This window comes from Myxine glutinosa, chromosome 5 (genome assembly GCF_964187855.1).
Source record: "Myxine glutinosa chromosome 5, kmMyxGlut1.1, whole genome shotgun sequence".
In the NCBI taxonomy this organism is placed as follows: domain Eukaryota; kingdom Metazoa; phylum Chordata; class Myxini; order Myxiniformes; family Myxinidae; genus Myxine; species Myxine glutinosa.
This window is the reverse complement of record NC_136265.1, coordinates 45793647-45816043: the sequence shown is the minus strand read 5'-3', so window position 1 is coordinate 45816043 and position 22397 is coordinate 45793647. Positions and strand designations below refer to the sequence as shown.

At 47.0% G+C, this 22397-nt stretch overlaps 1 protein-coding gene across 1 annotated transcript in view; it reads left to right on the top strand.

Annotated features, from left to right (window-relative positions):
* LOC144892260 (protein sidekick-2-like) overlaps positions 1 to 19034 on the top strand; it is a 71506-nt gene extending 52472 nt beyond the window's left edge. The window contains exon 6 of the mRNA XM_078778007.1: positions 14800 to 19034. Coding sequence (XP_078634133.1) covers positions 14800 to 15099 — 300 coding nt within the window. The 3' untranslated portion in view covers positions 15100 to 19034. The remainder of the gene's footprint in view (positions 1 to 14799) is intronic.
* Positions 19035 to 22397: the final 3363 nt, after the last annotated feature.

Genomic DNA, 22397 nt, shown 5'->3' with positions numbered 1-22397 from the left:
AGCGTTCAGAATCATTGGAATCTCCCGCGATGAAGCTAACTCCAAGGGCCTTTCACTCACTCACCGCAGGCAGGTTGGTGGTCTTTCCGTCTTCTACCGACTCCTCTCTGGCCTTGCCCCCCCAGCCCTCTCTGGGCTCTGTCCCCCAAATATTCCTACAGGTCGCACAAGATCTGCCTGCAACCCTCTTATGGTTAAACTGCCAAAATCAAGACTTTCTGCTCACCTTCACTCCTTCATTCCTCTTTTCTCCTGCCTCTGGAACAAACTCCCTCACTCTCTTCAATCCCACTCCACCCTCCAGGTCTTTAAAACAGCTGTTCACCACCATCTCTTATCCTCCCCCATCCAAAACCTTGATCTTTTCTACCCCCGCTAATTTCGGTCCCCTTGTGTTTTATACTTCTCCCACCCCCCCCCTCCCCCCCTTTCCAACGCCTCCTGCCCCCAAGCCCTCTCCCTCCCACACTTCTCCCTGCTCTCAAATGTTGTGGTTGTGTGCTTCCCCTTCTCTCCCCATATTGTCTTCCGCTCCCTCTTTTTGTATATTTTGTTTGTCTGGTTGATTTGTTTGTGAAATAAATGTTAGCTCTTTCACGAGCCTCGATTCAGTATACAAAAAAAAGAAGAAAAAAAAAAAAAAAAAGGTTTGAAACAAAATGATTTCATTGTGAAAGAATGAACGAAACAAGTAAACATAATGTGATGTGAGCTATTGAGAGCCGGCTTACCTTCGAGCAGCTGAGCACCTTTGCTTGGCTCCATGGGTGGAGAATCACACGGTTCCTGCTTCACATGGACATTGCTCAAATAATCCTTGCATGTCTGAAGAAGGTTGTGTTGAAAAGTTTCTGACTTCACCACTTGAGCTTCACCTGCAAACCATGTGACAACAGTTCATCACAATAAAGGTAGAGATAAACAAGCAAATTGAAACCAAAACAATCATTCTAAGTAGTGGGGGGAAACGCACGGGGTCTCCAACAGAAAAACACATTTTCCGACTTCACCAAAGAGGTCAACAACGGAGGGGTTATGGAAAAAAAACTCGTGAATCTGTAAAGGGCAGAGCGGTCGGGACATAGAGGAAGTGCATGATGAAATGACAATTTGGTGTTCTCACTGATGCAGAATAGCTGTGTGCATTCCATTGCCTTATGAAGATAATTCTCTGAACTCTTAATTAGTGCCCTGGGATTATCATCTTCGCCTCACTCCGTGCCTTGGCTAAAAATCAAAGTCTCAAGCATTAACCACGGCCTGGTTAAACAAGGGGCCACTTTAGATCATCACCTTTTTACTGCTCCTACTTCTGCAGGTGGTTCCACATCTCAAACCCACTCTATAACCAGACTTATGCTCTTCGACCACTCCTGCATTATAGCCCTTGTCATCAGATTTCACAAGAGAGATTTCTTTCCTGGAAGTCCTTGGTGTCCTTGCGTTTTATACCTATCCTACCTCCCCCCAGGCCCTCTCCCTCCCACACATCTCCCGATGTCCCTGCTCCCTGTGTTTGTGTGCTTCCTCCCCTTCTCTCCCCATCTTGTCGACCGCTCCCCTTTTTGTATACTTTGTTTGCTTGTTTGTTTGATTTGTTTGTTTGATAAATGTTAGCTCTTTCACGAGCCTCGAATCTGTATACAAAAAAAAAAAAAAAAAAAAATGTGACTGTCGCCAATATGCCTCCGCATGGTCCCACAACGGGTAGATGCCATCACTGCATATGTATGGGTAGGGGATCACGTTTGTGAAGTTTCATGTTGATTGGATAAGGTTCGTTTTTCTGTCCAAGATGGCTGCCAAACCACGTGATCTATGACATCATCATTTTCAAACTACATGCAACAGTGCTGTTGGATGATATTTGTAAAATTTCGCATCGATAGGGTTAGCGGTTTCAGAGATATAATTATTTAAGATTTTCCTTCAATCCAATCTGGCCTGCCAAATCACCATGTGACCTATGATGTCATAAATTTAATATTTCAATACAAATGGGTCATAGATTTCAATACAAATGGGAATCCGCTTCCGGTCCGGTCTGAAGAGGACGCAGGCGTCACATGCTCGCCGCTTCTTCGACCGGGCCACTGTCTGTGGCTTGTTTTTTGGTGGTCGTGCGGATTTTTTGGCCATTGAGTCTGCCCTCCGCATAGTCCCGGCTCTGCTCCCTGCTTCGCCTGCCCGGCTCCTTCGCCTGCTCGCTGTTTCCTCGGGCACGCTCTCGTGGGTTGTGTCCTTCGCAGCGGTGTGGCGGCGGTTTTCCCGCCGTGATCTTGATTTGTAGCGGCGGCGGTTGATTGCCGCTGCATTTCCCGCTTTGCCGTGATCAACCTTGGCCTCGTGATCGTCTCTTTGCTCCTGTCTGCCCTCTGCTTGGTCCCGACTCTGCTCCTGGCTTCACCTACCTGGCTCCTTCGTCTCCTTCGTTTCCTCGGGCCCGCTCCCGTGGGTTGGGACCATTGTTTCACCTCCTCAACCTTGGCCTCGTGCTCGTCTCTCCGCTCCTGCCTGGCATGGCTCTGCGGTACTCCGCCGCAAGGCTCCTTCTGCTCAATACCCGCTCCACCCCATCATGCATCTCTGCCATCAAATCAAATGGACTCCTCCGACGACCCAGGTACATTCACCTTGGCTCCGGTCGTAAGTTTGTATATGTACAATCAGGTCACTCCATCCCCGTCCTCTGGTCGGCTCAGCGCACTCTCACTCATCGTCCCAGCGCACCTAGTCACGGCAACGCACAAAATCGCACCTCCTGCCTGCGAACCATGGCTAAATCACCTGAATTCATCCCCGCTGTTCAAAACAACATCAAGCTCACCCTGTTCAACACCCGGTCCCTCAACAACAAAAGCCTCATCCTCAACGACTACATCCTGGATAACAAACTGGACTTTCTCTGTCTCACCGAAACCTGGCAACAACCACTGGACGACTACACGCTCAACCTCACCACACCCAATGGATATTCCTACGTCAATAAACCACGCTCGGAGGGCCGAGGTGGTGGAATTGCCGTTATCCACCGTCAAGACATCAGGACCAGCCTCATCCCCATCGCCTCATCCTCATCCTTTGAACACCTGGCTTTTAAACTCTCTGGTCGCACGCAGTCAGTCATGGCTGTCGTCTACCGCCCTCCCAAACCACACCCATTATTCCTGTCTGACTTCTCCTACTTTCTGACCCAGCTATGTTCCCTCTCCCCCTCAATCCTCCTCCTTGGTGATTTCAATATCCACATGGACTCCACTGACTCCACAATAACCACTGACTTCACTGATTTACTCACCTGCTTTAACCTCACTCAACATGTCAACTTTCCTACGCATATCCGTGGTCACATTTTGGACCTTGTCTGCTCCACTGGATTAATTTTGCACCATCTCTCTGGCTCCGACCTCACCCTCTCTGACCACTTAGCCATCACTATGACCATCAACATCCCCACCCCAACACCAAGACATTATCGCACTATCAACTTCCGTAAGCTAAACGCTCTTTCACCTACCTCATTCTCATCCACCCTCTCTGAAAAAATGTCCACTTCTCCCTTCATTGACCTCCACACCCCTTCCGACCTCACTGACTACTACAACCACACTCTCTCCTCCTGCCTTGACCAGCTTGCACCTGTAAAAACCAAAACAGTTTCTTTCACCCATTCTGCTCCCTGGTTTACCCCTGAACTCCGCCTGATGAAAACTCGTGCTCACCAACTTGAAAGACTCCGCAATAAAACAGGTCTCACAGTTCACTCCCAAGCCTACAAGGACCACCTACAACACTACAAAGATGCCCTCTCCCACGCCCGCTCCGCCTACTACTCTCAAATTATCCACTCTGGCTCCGGAAACCCAAAAGCACTCTTCTCGACAATAAACAAACTCCTCAGCCCCCTGGACACCACCACCCAGTCATTCACAGTAGACAACTGCATCTCCTTCCTTTCTTTCTTCCAATGCAAAATTGACAACATCTACAACAGCTTGACCACCGCCGCACCCGCTCCCCCTCCAACCACCTGCCCCCCCTTATCCTGCCTTCCCCTGTCTCAATTCTCCCCGGTCTCCCCTACTGACCTCTCTGAACTCCTCATAGGAATGAAAACTGCCACCTGCACTCTTGACCCCATCCCCTCCAGCTTTGTCAAGGCCTCCCTCCCTGCTCTCTCTCCACTTATCATTGCAACAATAAACTCCTCCCTGTCTACAGGCATCGTCCCACCATCCCTCAAAATTGCTGCTGTTACCCCCATTCTTAAAAAACCTGGTCTAAACCCTGACACCCTAAATAACTTCAGACCCATCTCCAACCTACCCTTTCTGTCAAAAGTTTTGGAACGCGCTGTAGCCGCTCAACTCAAACATCACCTCTCTGCCAATAACCTGTATGAAACATTCCAATCCGGATTCCGCTCCAACCACAGTACTGAAACTGCTCTCCTCAAAATCACCAACGACCTTCTCCTCTCCTCTGACGCTGGCAACCTCAACATTCTCGTCCTCCTCGACCTCAGCGCTGCCTTCGACACCATCGATCACACCATCCTCCTCACCCGACTTGAATCCACCTTTAACATTACCAGCACTGCCCTCTCTTGGATTAAATCATACCTCTCTGACAGACGCCAGTTCATCTCCATCAATAACTGCAAATCCCCCACTGCTCCCCTCCCCCAAGGTGTCCCCCAAGGTTCAGTTCTTGGCCCCCTCCTCTTCATCCTTTACCTGTCCCCCCTCGGTCACTTAATCCGCCGTCATGGTCTCCAATTCCACTGCTTCGCCGATGACATCCAGCTTTTCATCTCCACCAAGTCCGTCTCCACCGACACCCACTCTATCCTGACAAACTGCATCTCTGAAATAAAATCCTGGCTTCAAATCAACTTCCTCAAACTTAACTGTGATAAATCTGAAATAATCATCATTGGCCCAAAAACGCTCACAAAATCCACCCATAACTTTGCCCTCAACATCAACGGTATCCCAGTATCCACCTCCCCTCTCATCCGGAATCTTGGCGTCATCTTTGACCAAACCCTCTCCTTCGACAAATACACTAAACAGATCACAAAGACAGCCTTCTTTCACCTGAAAAACATCGCCGGTCTCCGCTCATCCCTCTCCTCCACGGCTGCAGAAACCCTCATCCACGCCTTCATCACCTCCCGTCTGGACTACTGCAATAGCCTCCTCTATGGTTCACCCTCAACAATCACCAATAAACTCCAATACATTCAGAACTCCGCTGCCCGTCTACTCACCCATTCCCGGACCCGTGACCACATCACCCCCGTCCTTTACAAGCTTCACTGGCTCCCCATCTCCCAGAGAATCCAGTACAAAATCCTCCTCTTGACCTACAAAGCCCTCCATAACCTGGCCCCATCCTACCTGGCTGACCTCCTCTCCAGACACACTCCCACCCACAACCTCCGCTCTGCTGGTACCAACCTCCTGACCCCCCCCCCCGCCCCCCCCATCCGGACCAAATTCAGATCCTGGGGGGACAGGGCCTTCTCCATCGCTGCTCCCACCCTCTGGAACTCACTACCTCACACCATCAGAGACTCCTCCTCACTCACCACATTCAAAACATCACTCAAGACCCACTTGTTCAGCACTGCATTCAACATTCAACCCACAGCATTTAACCCCTGACTATCACTTCTCCTTCTCCCTCCTTTTGCTTTAAATATTTCCCTATTGATTCGTCTTTTTGCAATTGTTACGTGGTCCCCTCGGTGAATACCTGGTCTCGGTGACCCCCGGACCGTGAGAGGAACTTCGCCAGAAAGTTATATTATATATGCGCTTTCGCCACGCAATCTATATGAATTCCACCCAAGAGACAACTGAAGTTCAAGGATATATTTCAATGGTAATGATACCATACAATTTCAATGATACCACCACGGAGATTTTCCCCGAGCAATCAACAATAAACAACCATCAACAATTCCCCATCCACAATCAATTCCCTATGATTAAGATGGCCATCTTATATGTGTGTGTCCCCGTGAGTACTCACGACCCCCTTTTGGTCTCGGTCCCGCACAATGTCTCTGGGCCCCTCCTGACCAAGATGATGGTCGGCATCGCCGCACTCGGGCGGTTGAACGAACCCCGGGTGGACGTGTTTCCACCGGGCAGGTATCGTACCCGACACCCCGGCTGCAGCCCCTCGTGGCCACGCGAAGCGGGTACGGGAAAGCCAGCCAAAAGCCCCACGCCGCTTGCAAGGCGTGTTAGGCCCCAACGGGCGACCCGTACGCGTCTTTTTAGACGGTGTCGCGAACGGTGCCAAACGCTGGGTCGGTGCACGGCCACACGACAGTTTGACGTCCACCGGGCAGGTATCCGTCCCGGTAACTCCTCTCGCCAGACGGGCTCGGGAACGCCGCTTTTCCACACGGCTCAATCAATCCCACCTTTCGTCGGAGCGGGGCGAGGAAAAAAGAAGAAGACCCGTCCCTTTTCTTCCTCGTGTCCCTTCCTCTTCCGTTTCCGGTCACTTCCGTTTCCGGCCACTCTTCAGAAGGGCTCCTGACCCTCCAACCACAACAACCCTTAATAGACTACACACGGATAAGCAAAGACCTGAATGGTAATTCACATACATTCACATAAATATGTAACACTCCCCCCCTTCAAGAAAGAAAGTTTGAACCCAGCGAAAACTTTCTTTGCCGGCCAATTTGGAGAAACAAACCAGATAACTCAACCCCCCCCCCCCCCCCCCCCCTAGATTAACTCAATCTGGACAAAGCGTCCGCCACGACATTGTCCCGGCCCCGTACATGTTCAATTTCCAAGTTGAACCCCTGCAAAGCCAAACTCCATCTCATCAACCTCTGATTTTTATTTTTCATTCTTTGAATGAAGGTTAAGGGGTTGTGATCCGTAAAGACCTTTATGGGAAAGGACGTGATTCCTAAATACACCTCATAATGTTGAAGCCCTAGCAGGAGAGCCAGGGTCTCTTTCTCCACGGTGGCATAATTTGCCTGATGTTTATTGAACTTTTTGGAGTAGTAGCACACGGGGTGGTCCACCCCATCCTCATCTTCCTGTAACAAGACCGCTCCAGCCCCCACATCGCTTGCATCTACGGCCAACTTGAAAGGTGCCTGAAAGTCCGGAGCGGTTAGGACCGGAGAGCTCATTAGTATCGCTTTGACATGGGCAAAGGCCGCCTGACATTTGCCATCCCAAACGAATGGGGTCTCCTTTCTCAACAAACTCGTTAAAGGGCTACCACATCCGAAAAATTCTTACAGAACCGCCGGTACCACCCCGCCATACCTAAGAATCTCATCAGCTCTTTCTTCCCCTTTGGGACTTGGAAGCGATCGATAGCTTCTACCTTGGCGGTCACTGGTTGTACTTGACCCTGCCCTACTACATGGCCGAGGAACACTACCTGTGCTCTTACAAATTCACTCTTGGCTAAGTTGATGGTCAGACCTGCCTCGGACATCGTCTGAAAAAATGCATGGATTTGCTTAATGTGGTCTTCCATGGTCATGGTGTGGATGATTACATCATCCAGATATGCCTCCACCCCCTCCAGGTCTGCAATGAGCCTATTAATCAGTCGTTGAAATGTAGCCGGCCCGTTCTTCAACCCAAAAGGGAGGACCTTGTACTGATATAACCCATTCGGAGTGACCAAAGCTGAGATTTCTTTGGCTCTATCGGTAAGAGGGATCTGCCAATACCCTTTCAGCAAGTCAAATTTGGTAACAAATTTAGCTGGGCCTATTCGATCAATACAGTCGTCAATCCTCGGGAGCGGATAGGAGTCGGTCTTGGTCACTGCATTCACCCGTTTTAAATCTGTACAACACCGGAAGCTGCCATCGGGTTTCGGAACCAACACACATGGGGAGCTCCATTCACTGTTGCTTGGTTCGATGATGTCATTGTCCAACATATATTGCATCTCCTTCCGAAGATACTCCATCTTCACCGGGTTCATCCGATAGGGGTGTTGTTTCACTGGAGTGGCCTCCCCCACCTCGATATCATGATATACTAAGTCCGTACGACCAGGTACATCTGTGAACCAATGTTTAAATTCGAACATTAGGCTGGACAGTTGTCCTTGCTGTTCCCTTGTTAAATGACCTAACTTCTCATCCAAATGACTCAACACTTCGGTGTTCGTCAATTTGGGGCAGGCCTGGTCATCCAAGTTATCAAACTTCACACCGGCGTTTCCGTCCATTTTCACCGGTACGACCGGTGAGACAGGAACTACGTCTTCCACCGGTTCCCTCTCATGATATTTCTTCAGTCGGTTGACATGACACAACTGTCGCTTTTTTCGTCGGTCGGGAGTGGTCACCACGTAGTCTGTCTCATTCACCCTCTCCTCCACTGCATAAGGACCGAAATATCTAGCCTGGAGGGGCTGACCTGGAACGGGCAGCAATACTAACACCCGGTCCTGAGGACTGAAATTCCTTATCTGCGAGGTCTTGTCATGTCTCTCCTTCATTTTCCCCTGGGCCCTTCTCAAGTTCCGTCGTGCCACCTCACACGCCTTTGCCAATCGGTTTTTTACTGTGGACACATACTCCACCATCGGTGTCCGAGACTCCTGTAGTAACCACTGTTCTTTCACCAATTTCAACGGTCCCCGCACGGCGTGTCCAAACACCAGTTCAAACGGACTGAATCCCAAGGAATCCTGCACGGACTCCCTCGCCGCAAACAACAATAGGGGTATCCCTTCATCCCAATCCTTGGCACATTCAAAACAATACGTTCGGATCATATTCTTTAAAGTCTGGTGAAACCTTTCCAGGGCCCCTTGGCTCTCAGGATGGTAGGCGCTGGATCTTACTTGTTCCACCCCCAACAGGTGTACCACTTGCTGGAACAGTGTGGACATGAAATTGGACCCCTGATCCGATTGGATGATCTTAGGTAGACCAACCCAAGTGAAAAATTTAATCAAGGCCTTTGCAATAACTGCCGCCGTTATTTTCCTCAGAGGCACTGCCTCGGGGAACCTGGTGGACGCGCACATGATGGTCAGTAAGTATTGATGTCCAGCTTTGGTTTTGGGTAAAGGGCCCACACAGTCCACAATGACTCGGCTGAATGGCTCTTCAAAAGCTGGAATTGGCTTTAACGGGGCGGGTGGGATTTTTTGATTCGGCTTTCCCACCAGCTGACAAGAATGGCAGGACTTGCAGAACTCCGCCACATCCCGTCGCAGTCCCGGCCAGAAAAAATGTACCAATATCCTGTCACAGGTCTTGTTCACTCCCAGGTGCCCGGCCCAAGGGGTCTCATGTGCCAAACTCAAGATCTCCTTCCGGTACAGCGGTGGCACCACAATCTGATAGTGAACTTTCCACTCATCGTCTGCGGGCACCTCCGGGGGCCTCCATTTCCTCATTAGGGTTTCCCCCTTCATGAAATACCCCACAGGTATCTTCGTAGCCTCTTCTTCCGTAACGGCTTTCTCAATTAACCTCTGGATCTCCGAGTCTTCGTGTTGTTCTTCCACTAGTCTCCTTCGGACCAGCGCGGTTTGCTCCACTTCGTTCTCCGCGGTCTCCGACGGACACTCCACGTCCCCTTGCGTTCCAGACGCTACCATTTCTCGAAATTCCTGGGAATCCCTCCCCTGGTTATTTCCCTTTTCCGAGTTGTCTTCCCCTACCTCTAAGGGTTCCAACTCCCCCTCTCTTTCTTCCTCCTTCTCTTCCGCGTGCTTTCTACCCATAGCCCGAGTCACTGCACAGGATGGAAAGATACCCGGAATCTCCATCTCTAACCGAGTGGTGTTATTTTCCTTACTGGGCTTGTCCACCATTATTGGATTACCCGAAACTCGCCCCCCGGCCAAATCATTCCCGATAATAAAAGAGATTCCCTCCACAGGAAGGGTGGCTTGTAAGCCTACGGTGACCGGCCCGGATACCAACTCAGAACTCAACTGGATGACATGAAGCGGAGCTTTAACATAGCCCCCGACCCCCTGTAAAAGCACACTAACCCCAGTTGCCGTCTTCTCCGACAATGGCAAAATGCCCTCCAGCATCAACGATTGGTGGGCTCCTGTGTCCCTCAATACCCTAACTGGCTTCTGGTTACTCGGGTCGCCATCCAGCGACACGAACCCCTCTGAAATGAAATGTTTGTAGCCCTCCTGAACAAGGTTCTCCCGGGACGCCGTACCTTTGACAGGGGAATCTTCCCCCCGCTCTGCTCTCCAAGAATGATTTCTCACACTTGCCAGTGCATTCGGAGTCGCACTAGACTGATTCCGTTCCGGGTTCTCCCTTTTCCGGAGGTAACATTGGGACATCAAGTGTCCAGTTTTATGGCAAAAAGCACAAGTAGGCCCGGGGGAGAACCTCGGGGTCGGCCTTGAGCCCCCCGAAAAATAAGTTTGTCTTGGGCCCGTAGCCCTCGGATTTCTAACTGTTGGGGTATCATAGTTGTCCCCATAATCATCTCGAGGCCGCCGCCATGTAAGGTCGTTCTCCGCACCGGGTGTTCCATAACTCCCCTGCTGAAGTCTAGGCGAGGAGTTAGGTTTGTGGACCCCTATTCGGTGGGTTAAGGCATAATCATCTGCCATGGTGGCTGCGTCCCACAACTTTGGTACTTTCTTTTCCTGCAGGTACACTTTGATGTCCTCGTGGACACACTGCTGGAATTCCTCCACCAGGATCAAGTCCCGCAATGTTTCGAAGTCTTTGCCGACTCCTTTTGACTCACACCACCGATCAAACATGTTTTCTTTCACTCTGGCAAACTCCACATGGGTCTCACTCTCCCTCTTCCTGGCATTCCTGAATTTTTGCCTGTAAGCTTCCGGAACCAACTCATAGGCTTTGAGGATGTGCGTCTTCAGTACCTCATAATCTGCACATTGGTCCATTGGTAGCGCCGAATAAATTTCCTGAGCTTTCCCCACCAGCACACTTTGCACGAGTATGGTCCAGGCCTCCTCCGGCCAGTTTAATTGTCGAGCCACTTTCTCAAAGTGTGGAAAAAATTTCGCGACTTCCTTTTCACTGAACGGTGGAACCAGCCTCACATGTCTGCCCACATCCCAGGTTCTCTGGTTAGGTGTCGACCCCGTCAGCAAGGGTGGTGCCTCTCCCCGTTCTCTCATTAACTCCAGCTCCTTGAATTTGATTTCTTGCTGAAGCTCCATGTCACGTTCCTTTAATTCCCTTTCCGCTTTTCTCTCCTCTGCTTCGAGGTCCCTTGCAGCTCTCCTCTCCTCTGCTTTTCTCCCTTCTAACCTTTCCTGGAGTTCTCGTTCCCCTCTCCTTTCCTCTGCTTGTTTCTCTTCTCTCCTCGCTTCTGCTTTCCTTTCTTCTTCTTTTAACCTTTCCTGGAGTTCTCGGTCCACTCTCCTTTCCTCTGCTTGTTTCTCTTCTCTCCTCGCTTCTGCTTTCCTTTCCTCTTCTGATCTTTCCTTTTCTGCTTTCCTTTCTTCTTCTGCTCTTTCCTTTTCTGCTTTCCTTTCTTCTTCTGCTCTTTCCTTTTCTGCTTTCCTTTCTTCTTCTGCTCTTTCCTTTTCTGCTTTCCTTTCTTCTTCTGCTCTTTCCTTTTCTGCTTTCCTTTCTTCTTCTTTAATCCGTTCCTGGCTCCGTAATTGCAACTCCAGTTTCCGGAGCTCAACATCTTCTGGTTCTTCGGGTAGCCACTCCCAGGCTAACTCGTCCCATGTTCCTAATCCCACCATATATTGTATCACCGTGGCCTGCAACTCTGCCTTCCTCAAATTAGTTCGGACCTCCAAGTTAAAATGTTTGGCCAATTTCAAGAGGTCCGACTTTAGCAACGCTCGGAACTGTGCCTCACTCGGGGTTACCACAAAGTTCTGTGCCACAAACGCCATGGTGCCTATCGTTAACACCTGTTAACCTTCACCCAAGACTTTACCCCAATTTCTCAAAAAAAATTTACCAATTAATAATTAATTAATAAATTTTAATTAATAAAAAACTATTATTTTATTATGTTATACAATTTTAAATCCCGGACGAGCCCCCAATTCTGTTACGTGGTCCCCTCGGTGAATACCTGGTCTCGGTGACCCCCGGACCGTGAGAGGAACTTCGCCAGAAAGTTATATTATATATGCGCTTTCGCCACGCAATCTATATGAATTCCACCCAAGAGACAACTGAAGTTCAAGGATATATTTCAATGGTAATGATACCATACAATTTCAATGATACCACCACGGAGATTTTCCCCGAGCAATCAACAATAAACAACCATCAACAATTCCCCATCCACAATCAATTCCCTATGATTAAGATGGCCATCTTACATGTGTGTGTCCCCGTGAGTACTCACGACCCCCTTTTGGTCTCGGTCCCGCACAATGTCTCTGGGCCCCTCCTGACCAAGATGATGGTCGGCGTCGCCGCACTCGGGCGGTTGAACGAACCCCAGGTGGACGTGTTTCCACCGGGCAGGTATCGTACCCGACACCCCGGCTGCAGCCCCTCGTGGCCACGCGAAGCGGGTACGGGAAAGCCAGCCAAAAGCCCCACGCCGCTTGCAAGGCGTGTTAGGCCCCAACGGGCGACCCGTACGCGTCTTTTTAGACGGTGTCGCGAACGGTGCCAAACGCTGGGTCGGTGCACGGCCACACGACAGTTTGACGTCCACCGGGCAGGTATCCGTCCCGGTAACTCCTCTCGCCAGACGGGCTCGGGAACGCCGCTTTTCCACACGGCTCAATCAATCCCACCTTTCGTCGGAGCGGGGCGAGGAAAAAAGAAGAAGACCCGTCCCTTTTCTTCCTCGTGTCCCTTCCTCTTCCGTTTCCGGTCACTTCCGTTTCCGGCCACTTTTCAGAAGGGCTCCTGACCCTCCAACCACAACAACCCTTAATAGACTACACACGGATAAGCAAAGACCTGAATGGTAATTCACATACATTCACATAAATATGTAACACAATTGTTGTTTTCATGTTTTGTTATGCATTATGTTTTGCACTCTGTCAAAGCACCTTTGGGCTTCATGAAAAGCGCTATACAAAATAAATGAATTATTATTATTATTATTATAGATCATGTGCATGCAATTTCAGATTTTTAGGATAAAGAATTCGATTGAAACATTTTTGGCTGGTATACCACTTCACCTATGATGTCATCATTATCTTGCTTTTGTTCCCCATTGGGAGTACTTGACAATGCGCGAAGTTTCAAATTTTTCCATTCAGCAGTTTCTGAGAAAGAATTTTTTAATTATTTGCTTTTAATCCAAGATGGCTGCCATACCATGTAACCTATGACGTCACAATTGTCATTAAAACATTCTGCATGGGTGTCACTACTACGCTGAAAGTTTTGTCTCAATCGGACATATGGTGCTGAGAAAAACGAGGTTTAGCCCGTACGGACGGACAACCCGAAAACATAATGCCCCTGGCGACTTTGTCAGTGGATGCATAAAAAACGATATTGACCACTTTCTCAAACTTTCCTCGGACATGCATTTACCGATCTTGTTGATCTTGGCACAGAGATCAGGGGCGGATCCAGAAAATTTTTATGGGGAGTTCACTTGATGTTGAGATGTTCACAGATCACAAAATCTACCACCAAGCCTTATTCAACTCAATGTATTTGTCTTATTTTTCAGTTGACAATATTTAGCAAAAAGAGATCTTTTCCTGAATAGTATGTAAGCTTGTGCCTGCCGGAGTCAGGTTAGTTTCCTATTTGTACATTGTTAGCTCTTGTAGTCGACTAGCTCTACACTAAAGGATGTCCAGAAGCTCCATTCTTCGTCGATTTCACCATGTAAAGTCATCAATGATGACATAGAACACAGCAGATGACATTCAATGATGACATACAATGATGACAATGTCACGTAGATGACATTGAGCTAGTCATGTTTGATAATACAATTGTTATTTTAAATTTACCTTTATTATTTTATACACAAAGAATTAAGTTAAGCACCCCCCCCCCCCCCCCCCGTTTTTTTACAACCTCGCACATTACAAGTTTGTTGTCATCAAAACAGTGTAATATACCCATGATATTGCTATATTTTCTGGAGAAGTGATATTATGGTCACATAAAAACATAACAATCATGCCGTTTTCAATATTTTATTCTGAATAATTTAAGGTGAAATTTTTTGGGAATTTTAGGCATATTTTCACCTCAATTTAAGTATGGAGCTATAGGTCCATCACGGACAGTGTGGATGACGTTTATGGTTTCTAACGTACAGTCATTGTTCTGAGAAGACCTCTAGCGATCTTTGCGTCAATAACGTGTGTAGGACCCACGTGATCGGATCACTGACTCAACCAATCACTTTTTTTCACTTTGATCACTCAATTTCATCAATGGATAATTGCTAATGTCATACCGATCATTATTTGATCTCACATACCTTAGAATATATGCCAATGTATACATATACACAAAGAATATATATTAGGGGGTGCTTACCTTAATTCGTTGTGTAGGGGTGCTTAACTTAATTCTTTGTGTATACATATCCATTAAGGACGTTGAGCCGGAGGGGTCGTCTGTCGGCACTGGTCGTAGGTGGATGCCAAAGATCCCACGGTGTAGTTCACAAATATTAGGCGAGTTGGCACTGTCACCCTGAACAAATTCTAAATTTCTGCCCTGACCAATTGCAATGGCTACCAGCATAACTTGCCAAGAGACACCTTCAGCAACACCAACACTCTGAGAGTATGGTACATCAACGATGATGATGATGAATGCTAACTTAGATTCCCCTGTCATTCTTGTTCTTCCAGGCAGTACATGTCCCTGAGCCAGAGCCAGATGTGCCGAGTGAAACCGACTCTTCACACTCTTTTGTGAACCACTACATCAGTGAACCAAGCTACTTCAGCTCATGGCGCCGACAGCGACGAGACATCCATGCTTGCTGTGGCCCAGTTTCTGAGAGAGGTGAAGCAGAAGGTGCCAATCCTGGAGGCAAGCCACCACCATACCCGGCAACCGAGGGCTTTGGGCCCAGGTCTGGCATGACTGCAGGGTTGCGGCCTGCACTTAGGCCGGCTGCAATGACAGGTTTTTCATCTTTCGTATGAAGTCCTGCACATGTAAGAGATGCAGAACGAAGGAAGAACTTGGAGTTGATTGGGAGAAGGAAGTGAAAAGTGATGGAAGGGTCTGATCTGCTAAGCCATTCTGCCCTCTGAGAAGGCAACGAATGCAGATACTGGGCCCACTTGCTGCTGCGACCAGCTGAGCATGTCAAGTAGTAAGGCGGTCGTGCCACACCAAGGAAAAACAGAATCCAACTGTGTTAAGACTTTACATTCCAGCTCGCAAATCTACTGATACAATCACCACGAACACAGCAGATGTGCAGAAATGATGTGATGTGGGTTCCCAGAAGGGAAGACAAAAGGATTTCGAAGGACAAGGTGGGTAGGGAAAGAGCAACGAGCAGTTACTCAAATAAAATGGTGGTTCGATTGTCCACCAACTAAAATTGCACCAATTGTCGTCACAACACGGACAATGATGCGACAACACAAAACCAACATGGGTGGGGGTTTTTTAAATCACCAACAAAAGGTCAAACGACTCGATGCAATGTGTGAACTAAGCTGTGCTGTTTCAAGGTAGCTCTGGAGCTGTATGGATTTTACCATAGTTGTCGCTCAGATAGACAAGATGGCAGACCCCGATTTGTGAAGCAGCAAGCACATTCTTGACCTCGGCCCAGGTACTTCCTTAGTGTCCCCGGCGGGACACCAAAAGGATTCCGTATTGAAAAACGTTTGCTGTTGTTCATGGATTTGTATACGTGGTGAAGATTTCACAGCCTCTGCCAACATTCCTCTTTATCGGTGTCGGAAGCCATATTTGCTAGAGCCGCACTGGTCTGGAGTAGTCCCTGCACACACTACAAAGACCCTAAACGCACGGTGGAGAAAAGGAATGCACATGAACCCTGTCTCGGTGCTGTGATCATTTTTTGTAATAAGCAGGAGCAAGGCTAAGATTTTTTTCCTTCTTCGTGTAATTGTGATGGTGTTTTAACCGGTCACCAACTTCCCTACATATGACCCCACCCAGCTTTGATAGAACATCACAAATGTGACTGCTGCTTCATCCATTCATTCGTTTTCTAACGACTTCCGAGCTATAACTGCCACCTGCCTCCTTCCTCTGTGAAGTGCTCACAATAGGTATAGGCAAAGCAGACGGCACTTTTCGGAATGCTTCAACTCTGCCCGAAGATCAAGTCATGCAAAGACTTCATGTTCATCTTCATCACATGAATTGGTTACCCCCCAGCTGTCAATCATGTGCTTTCGGATAGTACTCGAGCCAACCAGGGTATTTTGCAAGGCGTTGAGCTGGTCGGATTGCTATCGTCTTGAACCGTTCTCTGCTGGCATCGTATGAAGTAGGGTGGCTTTGGACGTGCGGTAAAGGAACAACCACCTGAAGGTGGGAAGTTATTTTGTGAATTTATGATTTAATGAGCGTAAATGGTGGCATCCTACTTTTCCAAGCACGGTAACCTACTGACTGCTTTCACGTTACTCTTGTAGTGAAACTCCAATACACCGTGCGGTACAAAGTGAATGCCTGATTAAACATCAGGTGACGTGTTTAACGGTTATTGACAATTGCCGCAGAGTTTGGAAGGGTTAATGAACGGAATCTGAAACAGGGAACATTAGATCACACAGAGATTGCGGCCCAGACAAATGAAACAGGATGACATTAGATCACACAGAGATTGTGGCTCAGACACCTGAAGCACGGAGACATTAGATCACACAGATCGTGGCCCAGACAACTGAAACACAGAGACATTAGATCACACAGAGATTGCGGCCCAGACAACTGAAACAGGGAGACATTAGATCACACAGAGATTGCGGCCCAGACAAATGAAACAGGGAGACATAAGATCACACAGAGATTGCGACCCATACAACTGAAACAGGGAGACATTAGATCACAGAGACTGTGACCCAGACAACAGAAACAGGGAGACATTAGATCATACAGAGATTGTGACCCAGACAAATGAAACGGAGACATTAGATCACAGAGATTGCGGCCCAGACAAATGAAATAGGGAGACAGATCACACAGAGATTGCGACCCAGACAAATGAAACAGGGAGACATGAGATCACACAGAGATTGTGGCCCAGACAAATGAAACGGAGACATTAGATCACAGAGATTGTGGCCCAGACAAATGAAACAGGGAGACATTAGATCACACAGAGATTGTAGCCCAGACAAATGAAACAGAGACATTCGATCACAGAGACATTAGATCACACAGATATTGCGACCCAGACAACTGAAACAGGGAGACATTAGATTACACAGAGATTGCGACCCAGACAACTGAAACACGGAAACATTACATCACACAGAGATTGCAGCCCAGACAACTGAAACACGGAAACATTACATCACACAGAGATTGCGGCCCAGACAACTGAAACAGGGAGACATTAGATTACACAGAGATTGCGGCCCAGACAAATGAAACAGGGAAACATTACATCACACAGAGATTGCAGCCCAGACAAATGAAACAGGGAGACATTAGATCACAGAGATTGCGGCCCAGACAAATGAAACAGGGAGACATTAGATCACAGAGATTGCGACCCAGACAAATGAAACAGGGAGACATTAGATCACACAGAGATGGTGACCCAGACAACTCAAAGCGCAATCTGTGCTCCATGCCAAGCACAAAGTGGGTGCCTCGAGCGCACAAAGTGCTGCTACGTTGGTTATGACATTAACTAGCCAAGAGCGCAATTTCCACTGCAACGTGTCCCGTTTTGTTCCATTATTCCAGAGTTTATTGTAACACACCAGTCCACCACAACCATGCACCCTCGAGAATCACTGTTGTCATGCCGAGGCCAAGATGCAGGACTTCAAAGTTCCAGTGTGGTCAGCATTAAAATTGCTAAAAAGGAACCTCAGCTATTGTTAATAAAGTTTAACTATGACCCTGACGTTCTATTGCTGCCGCCACGTTGCATTTCGCACCCAGGATGGAAAAGTTTTGCATTCGTGAAGAGAAAGCTCTTCCCTCAGGAAGACTAAAACAGCTTGAGATGGAGGTCATCATGAAAGATCACCAAGGTGTACAAAACAATGATGGGATTCTGCACGCAGAACAACATTGCAGTGGAATTGTGTCTCTCTTGTGGCATGAGCGGTGCCAACCACACGCCAAACCAAAACAAAGATACCATGGCCTAGATATTTTGAAGCCACTTCGAGCTTTGTGTTTGAAACGTCTTCGCATCACATCCGTCACCAAATCGATATGAGGCGTCCAGTCGAGGACAAATCACCTGTTTCATTTAAGGTGGTGGACGCAAGCGTTGGCTTATGGTTCCTGAGCGGGTCAATGTGTCGGACAATGCAAACTAAACCGGATCGCAACCACAGGTACTTATTCAACTTATTCAAGTAATCGCACTTGCCTCCCCTACTTGCTCATAATCTTCCCATGCTCATGTCCCCTTCATTATGCACTTATTAGCTCCTCCTTGCAACGGTGGGGCCAACGTATCAAAGTACAACCGCAGATACAACTTGTAATATCCCTCCTCGGTGGGTTGCTCCTATAATGAAATCTACTGAAAGAACCCATGTTATGCAAGTCAAAGCACCCCGTGGAGTTTGATTATACTGTATGAGAAAAACTGTGATTTTTTGTTTTTGTTTTAATATACACTGACTTTTTTAGGCCACTGGTTTTAGCTGATACTCCCACCGTTGCATTGTGAGGGCCTTGTGGGCTCAGCCTATTGCTTGAGGTTCTTTATGTGCTCTCTGAGTAAGCCATGTGTTTACCTGCTTCTACTGCTTTGACTGATGGTCCGGGTTTTAAACGATGCTGTAAAATACAGGGAGAGGGTAACGAAGGGGCACTAGTACGATTATATTTGTCTATTTAAACATTACACAGCGCTTTTGAAAGCATGCCAAACCAAACCCTTTTTTTTTTTTTTTTAAACATGTACATAATAAAATGTTGCCATTTTAGAAGCACAACTCGTTTCCATATTGCTTTTCACACATGTGTTTTGTACAAACATACACACACAGGCCTGTATGTACTCTGTACATACAGTACAGACATGTGGGTTGTACACACAAACATATATATGTATATATATATACGTACATACATACACATACATACATACACACATACAGTGCATTCAGAAAGTATTCAGACCCCTTCACTTTTTTCACATTTTGTTATGTTGCAGCCTTATGCTGAAATCGTTTAAATTCATTTTTTCCCTCATCAATCTGCACTCAATACCCCATAATGACAGAGAGAAAACAGGATTTTAGAAAGTTTTGCAAATTTATTAAAAAGAAAAAACTGAAATATCACATTTACATAAGTATTCAGACCCTTTGCTATGACACTTGAAATTTAGCTCAGGTGCCTCCCATTTCTCTTGATCATCTTTGAGATGTTTCTACACCTTGATTGGAGTCCACCTGTGGTAAATTCAATTGATTGGACATGATTTGGAAAGGCACACACCTGTCTATATAAGGTCTCACAGCTGACAATGCATATCAGAGCAAAAACCAAGCCGTGAGGTCGAAGGAACTGCCTGCAGAGCTCAGACAGGATTGTGTCGAGGCACAGATTTGGGGAAGCCTACAAAAAAATTTCTGCTGCATTGAAGGTTCCCAAGAGCACAGTGGCCTCCATAATTCTTAAATGGAAGAAGTTTGGAACAACCAGGACACTCCCTAGAGCTGGCCGCCCGGCCAAACTGAGCAATCGGGGGAGAAGGGCCTTGGTAAGAGAGGTGAACAAGAACCCGATGGTCACTCTGGCTGAGCTCCAGAGATCCTGTGTGGAGATGGGAGAAACCTACAGAAGGACAAACATCACTGCAACACTCCACCGATCTGGGCTTTATGGCAGAGTGGCCAGAGGGAAGCCAAACAGTTCAATCTTCGTTTGATCAGACCACAGAATCTTGTTTCTCACAGTCTGAGTCCTTTCGGTGCTTTTTTGCAAACTCCAAGCGAGCTTTCACGTGTCTTTCCAATCAAGGTGGAGAAACATCTCAAAGATGATCAAGAGAAATGGGAGGCACCTGAGCTAAATTTCAAGTGTCATAGCAAAGCATATGAATACTTATGTAAATGTGATATTTCAGTTTTTTCTTTTTAATAAATTTGCAAAACTTTCTAAAATCCTGTTTTCTCTTTGTCGTTATGGGGTATTGAGTGCAGATTGATGAGGGAAAAAATGAATTTAAACGATTTCAGCATAAGGCTGCGACATAACAAAATGTGAAAAAAGTGAAGGGGTCTGAATACTTTCTGAATGCACTGTACATACATACATACATACATACATACATACACATACATACATACACACATACATATATACATATGCTGGCTTACCCAATCAACATTGGATTATTTAGACTGAAGTAATTAACTATCAAGAAGATTTATGTTGAAAGCTGTTGCAAAAATTAACGTGAGAGTGCACCACAGTAATGATGGGCCAAATGTCCTCATTTCCTTATTTGAGGTAAGTTCCTCCTCGGTTTATATGATTTTCAGACGTACAAACGCACATATATAGAATTGCCTTGCAGGAAGGGGGCGGGGGGGTTGTGTTTATTTGGCCTGGCTCTGGGTAACCCCAGCACGTATGCAAAATTTGGTAGAGATTCGACCAGGGGTATAAAATTGCATAGAAATCAAAGAAAAGGCTTCACACACCTACACTTTTAGACCTGGTAGTCTCTCCGTTCCATCTCCTAATAGAACAGAGAATAGAAATATATATAAAATACTTAAATATATATATATACAGTCACGTGAAAAAGTAAGTACACCCCATGTAAAGTTTTGACTTTTTCAACATATTTCAACATACAGCTATTTGATCTTCATTTCAACAATATTGATAGACTAGCCGAAACCCGTGGAACATCCACGGAAGGGAGGATGTGGTGTATGGATAGAGTGTACCATTATGGATGGCATAGGGGATTTGCTTGTCCGAGTAAGAGTTAGGAAGAAAGATGAGAATGAAGAGTGCATATATGAACAATGTATTTATTGCAATCTACTTAAATGACAACGCTACGATATACTTTTGAAAAATGAATGGATTCGTAATAGGAATCGGCATCGCACCACTCTGGGATTGTCCACTCAGTGGACGGCTTGCTGTCGCCTTCGACTGTCCAATCAGCGGACGGCTTGCTTCGCCTTCGCCCAGCAGACGCCAATACGATGGCGTCGTAAGATGGCGTCGTATCGGCAGTTAATCGGATGCTTTTGGGCCCCAGCGTCGGCTAATTCAGATTTTTCGAGTATGGCTGTACGTGATAAACAAAGAGCGCGGTTCGTAGATCGTAAATCCATTAGTGCCGTGGGCATCGGGTCACTGGGTGCGGCATAAAAGGGATAACAAAGTCGAGTCCTTACGCTATTATTATATAGATAAAGGTGATATAATACGTATAACAAATATGAAACATTTACATTTTGTAGTCCATTGAATAAACATAAATGCAAATTTCGCATGTGGAAAAAGTATGTACACCCCTACATTTATCACTACTTCAAATACCTAAAATTAGAATCAGGTGCACCAGCTCCAGCAAATGATTCGAACATCGTTAGAGAGGATCTTGGAGGAACCTGTCTTATTTAAACCTCAGACATTTCATTTGGTTTGCTCTTTGTTGTTGAAGTGTGCGGCGTCACCATGCCTAGATCAAAAGAGCTCTCTGAGACCTTCAGTAAGAAGGTTATAGATGCCTACGAGTCTGGGAAGGGATTTAAAAAGATCTCCAAACAATTTGAAATCAATCATTCGACTGTCCGGAAGATCATCTACAAGTGGAGAAGATTCCAAACAACTGCCAACTTGTTCAGGCCAGGCCGCCCCAGCAAGTTCAGCCCCAGGGCAGACCGCAAGATGCTGAAAGAAGTCTCTACGAACCCCAGAATGTCATCACGGGACCTACAGGTTGCTCTTGCCACTGTTGATGTCAAAGTACACGAGTCTACCATTAGAAACAGGCTGCACAAATTTGATCTACATGGGAGGTGTGCCAGGAGGAAACCTTTGCTGTCCAGAAAGAACATCAAGGCAAGACTAAAGTTTGCCAATGAACACCGAGGAAAAGACCAGCACTTCTGGAACAATGTGCTCTAGACAGATGAGTGAAAGGTAGAGCTATTTGGCCACAGTACCAGAAGACATGTTTGGCGAAAACCAAACACAGCATTTGACCACAAGAACCTGATACCAACTGTAAAGCATGGTGGTGGAAATATTATGGTTTGGGGCAGCTTTGCTGCATCAGGGC